Here is a 9,169-nt window from a genome sequence, read left to right on the forward strand (position 1 = left end):
CAATTTTTAATTATTATAACTAGGTACACTATGTAATTCCATTAAGTAACGATTGGGCTTATACTTTTAAATTTGCTACGGATATGAGTAACTAATTGGTAGATAATCTATAAATACATTTTCTAAGTTCTCTTTCAAAGGTCTAATTTTACCATGACAGGGAAATTTTTAGTTAATCTGGATTAGCCCGGATGCATCACCACTATTGATAATAATTTTTTGTATTTTTCCTTCACTATAAAGTTTTTATTATAATTGCTGGTGATATATCTACTACCATGGGCTATCAGAGACCCAATAAGTTCTTATGTTAGTTGTTTCTGCTAACAACTTTGAGTTAATTTTCTCTTGTACTCTCTTTAGGAATTTTGACTTTCATTTTATCAATTTGAATTATTTAGGCTAAATGATTTATTAATATAGAAAATGCAAGGTAAAAAATGAGACTAAGTGCAATGAAGAGAAGCTATGTATATGTCATGATGTTAAAGTAGAAGCCTTTGATGTACATGTTTATGCATATGCAATGTTTTCTCTACTTTTTCCCCATCCTAGTGTTATAATAAGAATCTCATCAAAGATAGGCATATGAATTAAGGCGGGCTATTCATTATGGTTAAACCAATACTTGTATTATTGTATAAAGGCATATGAATTAAGGTGGCGTGGAGGAATATGTTGTTTCGTATGGACAAAAATAAGTTGTTTTAAATGGTGTCCCAAATTATGTTTTGGATCAATAATATTGAAACAAAAATAGAAAAAGTAATAAATATTTAATTTTTTAATTGACATGACATATTTTTATTAGTGCAGGATATAGTTTGAGACATGATTTAAGACAACAAATCCTTGTAGTTACGGTATATGCCCCATGCCAAGCCAGAAGTGACATGTACTTTGAGTGTCTAACATGAACTTGAAGCATGTAATAAACAACTAAGTATGTATTAAAAGCTGAAAGGAGGTAGCAAGCTGCAAAAGGCACTATCTAAAAACCATATTTATTTTATTTAAATACCAAACATAAGACACGTAGAATGATACTTCACTAACATCTGCATCATACATACATTCATGTTTTACAATAGCATATGTCACTATCCAACCTTACATGAAAGCATGGTGCCACCTTGGTGCCAAATTGAAGTGTACAAGGTGTATTATTATAAAAGCTATAAGTGTTTTTTTTATTTTACTATAATGATATTCATAAATTTTATTCAATTGAAAACAGTGCTGATATACTTGTTCAAAACATTGTCATTCAATATTTGCATCACTTTGGTGCTAGTAGGGGGTACACATCTTGGTGTCTTCAACTGAGTAGGTGAAGCTCCCATTCCTATGAAATGGTCAAAAATCTTTTGGAATGTTCCAGGCCTAACAACTCTGAGTTCAAGGGGGCCAATGTTGTTGACTTTGCGGGAACTAGTATATCCAGCATCAACAAAAGACTTTTCTAAGCTATTGCAACATTCACCAAGCACTTCTTCACTTGCTTCACCACTGATTTCGAATAATATAACATAGTGTCCTAGCCCTTGGGATGAATCAACATGACTAGTGTAATCAACAACTTCCAGTTTCTCCTCTGCTAACACTTTGGATGCTGCCACCACAGCTAAACGCAAATCATTCTCTGTGTTCTTGTCAATGTTAATTGAAAGTAAAGTACCACTCCGGCGAATGAATTTGAGTTCTGGAGTTGAGTTATAGAACCCTGTAACCTTTACCACATCTCCTAGCTTATACCTGTATAACCCTTGCAAATTAGCCATGTTAAAATGTTAATAATGTACCTATTACAAAGAACATTAGAACTTAAATAGGTACAATGTTGATGAAATATGTGTATCGTGCTATTGTGCCAAAAAAAATATATTCAATTCAGATTATACTCCAAGGTTCATGTGGAGGCAAAATTCTTGTAAAATTTCCAATATGACATAAGGGAAAAACAGTAGCTAGGTATAATTTAGTACCTGTTCTAGTAGTCATAACAATCTCATACTCCTCACCAACCTTCACTTCAGTTAGGCCCACTGGCTTAGGATCCACACAGGCAATAGCATCCTCTGACAGAGGGATGAATTCATAGTAACCACAATTAGGAAACACAGTGTAAGATGCAAACTCAGCAGGCACTGTTGGATGCAAATTTGTTCCTACCCATCCTTCAGAAGCTCCATAATCATTAGTCACCACAGGTAACTCACCAGCATAATGCCTTACACTTGGCAAATAAGCCTCCATTGACCCAGTCGCTATGGCAAGCAAATACTTAGCATTTGGGAAAAGCTCTTGTATCACCCCATACCAGTTGTTCAACCCTGTGCATATTTTGTGGATCAAGTTGGCTTTCTCAGGGTCTGGTTTGAGAATTTTAGACATTGCAGCCCTAACTGATGGAATTGTGATCCTGCTGTTCAAGACACCTTCTCTTATATCATTACATAGCTCTTCCCACACTTGTTCGAAGGTTCTAAAAGCTTGGACAATGCTATGTATAAATAATGCTTCCAGAAGCTGAATTTGGTCCCTGAAGATTAGGCCACATAAGAGGTGGCAATACATTGCTTGCTGGAAATCAGGAGCAGATATTACTTCCTGAGGGCTGCACATTTCTGATTTGATTGCTGCCATTGCTTCAGTGTAACGTTTGTTACCGATAACATGGGATGCTATAGTACCTAATTTTAAACCTCCTTTTGTTTGAGACTGGGCACTCAGGTAGACAATGCTTAAGCACTTGCCATTTTTTATGGGTAACTCTCTGCAGAATAAAAATTGTGTCAGTTTCAGTTCAAATTAGAAGTAAAGGTAAGTGTGACCACCACTGTTATGTGCAGTGTTAATCAAACTAAGCCCCCATATGTCTTGAGTAAGGTTGCAAGCATGCCAAACCAGACTTTGGTTGGTGGAATCTATATAACATACAGAAGTCTTACATGCAATCATACCTGCCAAAATCAGTTAAAGTCGGTCAAAACCAGTCATACTGAACCAATTTTTATTTAAAAATACATTAACCATTGTGTCAAGTGTAAACTTCAATTATCCCACACCCGAGTGGGACAAACACAGCAAAAGAGGAGAGAATATAAATGTGGTTGAAACAAGAGAAATGAAGTTGGGTACCTGTCCCTAATGGCAAAAGCGGTGTGTAATATCTGCACTCCACTGTCCAGAAACGTTTCATTCCATGGTACATATTTTGACTTACCCTTAGTAGTGCCAGAACTGAAAGAATCATCATCGTCATCATTTTTTGAATGTTTAACAATTTCAAATTCAAATACATGGATGAAATAAGAGTGGAAATACACATATAAGTGAGGGTGAGACCTTAAAGTGATGGCTGGGATGGGTTTTCCAGTGAGAATAGGAGAATTATCTCCATCAAAGATTCTTTTGATATAAGGCTCCAAGTCATCGTGAGTGACCAGTGGGATAATTGCCTTGAAACTCTCAGGGTCAGTTTTTCCATTGAGTCCTAAACTCTGCAGGTATTCTGCTGAGGCATTTTCTTCCAAAATGCTTCTCAGTGTTTCCTTCTGAACCCTCTCAGCATCCTTTGAAATTGCCTCAAATTCTTCTATCAGTTTCTCAGTGTACTCTTCCAGATTCTCCAACATCCTCACAGTCCTTCAGCAGAAGCTTGTCAGGAAAAGGGGTGAAAAGGAACACTAAGAGGAATCCAAACATTGTCTCAACCATATAAATCCAATGAAATACATGCTAAAAAATTTGGAAAAGTAGGAAACATAAATGTTAAACTTTTACTAAGGGTCAAAATACATGGTTGCCAACATGTTTTTGGGACCAGTGATATTAATTCCATAGAGAGAATATGTCACTGGAAGGAAAAGTGACATAATACTTTTGCATTCATATTTTGAAAATTGCATAAAAATATTCTAAAATTGTGTGTTCTACAAATAGATATCATAAATTATTTTATTTTCTTATTTATCAAATTAAATTTTAATTATGAGTGAAATTGATATCTTCCTAAACATAATATTAAATAATGCTAATGATAATGATAATTTTTAACATATGGATTTCCTTTAAATAGACTCTTAGATATTTGTTATTTTATTTTATTTTTTATATATACAAATATTAATGTATTAACCATTCTAAATTTTATTTCTTTTATAAGTAGACACTCAAATATTCTTCTCAATCAATTTTATATTTTGATGGTTTCATCCATATATCAATATTTACTAACCTACTTTATTGTATTGTTATTGTTGTAAGAATTGTTACAATTTCCTTATTGATCTATTAATAATTTAACAATATATTTATATAAGGTCTAATTTCCATAATATTTAAAAAAAGGCACATCAAAATAATAAATAAGATGTTAAAATTCACAAATTGATTAAATTTACATAGTGGAGTACAAGTGTAACTTGGGTATTCACGATTAATTTGTATTGGTTTCTAATTTTTTTTTTACCTAATCTGAAAATATAAATAACATGTCGTCTAATTAAATTGGGTTCGATTAGTTAATATAAAAAGTAAGTAACTTTCAAAGTACCATGTTCATATAAAAAATATATATTTAAAAATAACAAGTTTGGTACACTTTTAAATGTCAAGTTCACCTAAAAACAAAAATACACAAGTAGCCCACCAGCATATAAGAAAAGGTTAAATAACAAGCAGTTACACTCTTAACTATCATAAAATATGAAGAATGATATATTTTTATTATCAATTGTAAAACTAAGTTAAAAATGACTTAGGCATATATGTAATCAATACTGATTTGATTTGGTTCCTAAAATTTGTACAAAAAAACTAAATTGGTCCAACTTTATAAAACACCTCAACACAACTTAATTAATTTCGTTTTTTTAGTTTTTTGGACACATTTTTTATTGGTTAGATATGTAAATACCTATGTGTAACTGAATGATTACCTAACTACAAGACATAGAAGAACGAGAAAAGGAGGAAAGTTAAAAACAAAAAAGTAAAAGAATAAAAAAAGTATGAGATATAATAAAAGATTATTTTTTAAACTAGCCTTTGCACTCGCCAAACTGATTTAGAGAGTAAGATTGATAGAATGAGAGATAAGGATGACAGCTTTGAACCCATAATTTTTAGCCAAACTCATGAATAAAATAGTCAATGAAAGCATGTGCTCAATTCGGTTCCGAAAAATAGCCAAAGAAAATGTGGATATTTATTGTCCCACAATAGTATATCACTTAATGTGTCACTAATTATGATTGGTCAGAAAATTAATTAATTATTAAAATTTAATTTAAATATATTTTGTCAGTCGATCATAAGTTATGACACATGTGACACTCTTTATGAGACAGCATTTGGGTTTACGGTTTTTGTGACTTTAACAAATATAACATGTTGGAAAAACCCAGAAGCCAATGGAAGCAAACAAGGTAAAAGAATCAAACTTTATCTTGTTTTTGTGAAATACAAAAAGAGTACCTGTTGGGTCAATATTGGTGTATTTTAGCAAAGGGAGTGAAGTAGTAGTGAGTCAGATGAAAATGATTTCTGTTACTTTGGGATTTGGAAGAAACAATTAATGTGCGGTGAATTCTCATTGGGAAATGCGACATATATATAGACAAACATACATACTCTTAAAATATTACTGAGGTTGTTCTTAACGGAATAAAAATATTTTTATTCTGTTTTCAACTGTGGCATTCTTATTTTTTAAGTTTTGTTCTTAAATAACAACAATTCTTTGTTGTTGTTAGTCAAGAGAAAGTGAGAAGTAAGGTAGATGTTGTGAGAAAAATGTAAATATTGTGGGACCCAAGTAAGAATGAAAATGACGTTTGTCATTGTAGGAGAAAAATATATGTTTTTCTTATTTCATATGAAGTTGTAATAAATTATAAAATAATTTGTGAAACTTAAATAATAATGAAAATTGTATTTGTTATCGGAGATGCCCTTAGGAAATTATTCATAAGTTTGACTTGACTATTTTACCCATATAAATGGAGATAAAATGTAGAGGTTGCAAAATTATCTACAATCCATCCAAATCCGTCCAAATTAAATCCATCCAAATTCATTCGTTAGAGCTAATGAATTTAAATGAATGTAATTTAATAGATAGTGTTAATAATAAATGAATTCAAATCCATCCATTATATCCAATTGATATCTGTGTGGATGAATAAGATATTCATCCAAAAATAAAAAATAATTTTCTTTGCATTTTTCAATTTCATTTAATATTTAAGAATACTAAATTCAAGCATATTCATTCATGATTCTCACTTTTAATATTTTATTAAATTGATATCGATTATAGGAAATATGTATGTGGTTAATATTAAATTTATATTATTAACTACATAACATATAGATGTATGATAAAAATGTATGCATTGACCAATGTATAAGTTTAATACATTGTCACTGCATAATCTAATGTTTATATTTAATTATCATTGACTATTCAAAAAAGTAATTCAAACGAATGGTAAATGATATAGTAATTATGTATAAATCATATTGCATAAGTATTACACTCTAAAAGTATTTCTATAAAAGTTCAAAAAATAACTTTTAAAAAAATTGATTTCTAAATGATTTTAGAAGTATTTTTTTAAAGTAATTTTAAAAAATGTTTAGTTGGAATAATAGTTTTTAAAATAATGATTTTCTTCAATAAATTTTTTAGTTCCAATAAAAAAAATCAAATAGATTGGATATTTATTCATCCAAATCCATGAAAAGGGAGTCATGGATAAATAGAATGGATTGAAATCCGTTGGATATGGATGAATTGAATAACTTAATAAAATGTAGTTTAAATAAATTTATATGGATTAATGGATAACTTTTCATTCACCCATTAACATTCAAATCCAAATTCATCCATTTGTCACCCCTAATAAAATGATTAAAGGGAATGGTGAGTGATCTTTTTGAGTCACTTATATAAAGGACAAAGGTCATGATGTTTGTGGGATCAATGTTTTATTAGCATTCTTATATATGTTCTTTCGTTAAAATGTTGATATATTAACTATTATCAATTGAAAAGAATTAACTTATAGAAAATATTTTATCTTCTTTAGGAAATTGAAAAGTATTTCTATTTTTTCCATCTTTTACATTTGTATTTTGATAAAATTATTATCATTTGGAAATTATGTTGATAATTAATTATGGATACTTTAGTGAAATATATTAAGTCTACATTCGAATTACCATTTTCAATGACTACGTTAATTTAATGTGCCAATTAAAATGAGATGTAAATAATTAGTCTATTGATGTAAGATCTCGCTAGATGTTTAGAAAAACCTAAAAGTCAAATTCTTCATAGTGACAATTGTTGAGATGAATAGTCACTTACATCGAAAGAGTTAAGTTCCTTACCTTATAAGTTGAGGCTACTCTTAGTAGTGAAAATATGTTATTTCCTTCATTCACTAAAATACATGTGTACTATTATTTTAGTTTTTCGAAAATATTTTTTAAAAATAATTAGATATGATACATATCATAATTTTAGTGGTTAAGATAGATAATTTATCTCCTCGTATGAGGAAATATTTTATTTTATTTTTATTTTAATTGTCACTTTATCAATTTTTATTTTTTTAACTTTGTTTATCATTTAAGAAAATCAAGAGTAATAACTAATTTTTCTTATTTGTTCATTTACCTTATATTTTCATGGATTAAATATCCAATTCAATTCTCTTGAAAATATAAATAAGTTTTATTATGTCAATAGTCACTAATACGAACATTTTAGTCAAAACTACATTATTTTAGAAGTAAATGGTCAACACATTAAAATATAATATTTTTGTACTATGTGTTAATTATAATTTACACGTAAAAAAAATTAATGCATATGAATAATGAATGATTTACTAATTATGTCAAAAACTATTTTTATAGATATTACACTCTTATTTTACATTATAATACAAAGTACCTCGTTTTAAATCATATTTTTATTTTTTGTATTGCTATTGCCCTTTTTTAAATTCAAAATTTGAACTTGTTTTCCCCTTTAATTTAAAATTCTAAATGAGATATTTGTGGGCTAAGATGTCCTTTTTAGTATAAAATAGCCCAAAAATTTGTATAAACCTAGAAATAATATTCCGAATTGAGTATAGTAATTATTTTAACCATATAAAATTAAAAATAGCTAAAAAAACTTGTTTTGGTTAGAAATGCTACAATGGTTTTATAAAATCCCAAAATTATTGCATAACCTATAAAGAGGTAAAAACTTGATCAACTAGATTTTATAAAATAAAAAAAAATATGTGCTCAAGTTTTATTGTTAATTTAATTAGAAAAATAAAGTTGTGTTTATTTGGGAAGTTTTTTTAGATGGAATATATTCATTATTATGCTACTTTGAAATGGTGTCCCCTCCATTAAAGCTTATTTGACCTTTTATTTTCTTTTAATAAAAAGAGTGGGAATTTGGAATTGAAAGCTGTAAAATATTTTGAAAAATAATTTGAGTCGAGCAAAAATGGATGCTCATAATTTTCTCTCGTAAGTTGTTGCTTACCATATAACAACCAAAATAAGGTTTAAGATATATCATGGTAAGTAACTATTAAAGAAATGAATATTAATTTTGTCAACATTAAGAGAACCTACTTGTTCAAACTTTGGATGAATAAAATGACTGATTTGGTGAAGCATATCGAAAATCTATTGAAGGTGGATCAACTATTTGGTGAAGCAGTTTGAGAATCTGCTGAAGGTGGACCAACGATTTGGTATAGCAAATTGAGGATCTCCTAAAGGTGTACCATCGATTTGGTGAAGCAGTTTGAGCATCTGCTCAAGGTGGATCATTAATTTAGTAAAGCCTACGGAGCATTTGTGGACCATCGATTTGGTAAAGTAGTTGGAGAATTTGTTGAAGGTAAACCATCGATTTAGTAAAGCAGTTTTGAGAGTGCAAAGCGTCAAGGATTGCATTAGCAACGTTTGCCTATGTCTTGATGAAGACAAGGAATTAGCTAAAGCTTGAAGATGGCTCAACAATCAACATGTCGAGGGCTCAAGTGGTGTCTATGCTATTATTCTTTATTATATTTTTAGAAGTCTAAGATGTTTGTCATAGATATTGAGTCTAGGTTAGGTAAACCTAGGTGTGAATCTCACA

The 9,169-nt window shown here is 29.7% G+C and overlaps 1 protein-coding gene across 1 annotated transcript; it reads right to left on the minus strand.

Annotated features, from left to right (window-relative positions):
• Nucleotides 1,044-3,688, minus strand: LOC109359450 (jasmonic acid-amido synthetase JAR1-like). Its single transcript, XM_019604123.1, has 4 exons — nt 3,349-3,688; nt 3,142-3,243; nt 1,986-2,776; nt 1,044-1,765 (listed from the first exon to the last, which is right to left on the minus strand). The coding sequence occupies exons 1-4, from the start codon at nt 3,636-3,638 to the stop codon at nt 1,224-1,226; spliced, it is 1,725 nt and encodes a 574-aa protein (XP_019459668.1). The 5' UTR covers nt 3,639-3,688; the 3' UTR covers nt 1,044-1,223.

Source organism: Lupinus angustifolius, chromosome LG11 (assembly GCF_001865875.1).
Source record: "Lupinus angustifolius cultivar Tanjil chromosome LG11, LupAngTanjil_v1.0, whole genome shotgun sequence".
In the NCBI taxonomy this organism is placed as follows: Eukaryota; Viridiplantae; Streptophyta; class Magnoliopsida; order Fabales; family Fabaceae; genus Lupinus; species Lupinus angustifolius.

What these genes read in the sequence shown, in the direction of transcription:
- LOC109359450 (XM_019604123.1), bottom strand. Translation starts at nt 3,638, where the DNA reads ATGTTGGAGAATCTGGAAGAGTACACTGAGAAACTGATAGAAGAATTT. An exon ending in GCTTTTGCCATTAGGGACAG is followed by an intron (nt 2,777 to 3,141) that starts GTACCCAACTTC and finishes TTTATTCTGCAG; the next exon opens with AGAGTTACCCATAAAAAATG. An exon ending in TGTTATGACTACTAGAACAG is followed by an intron (nt 1,766 to 1,985) that starts GTACTAAATTAT and finishes CTAATTTGCAAG; the next exon opens with GGTTATACAGGTATAAGCTA.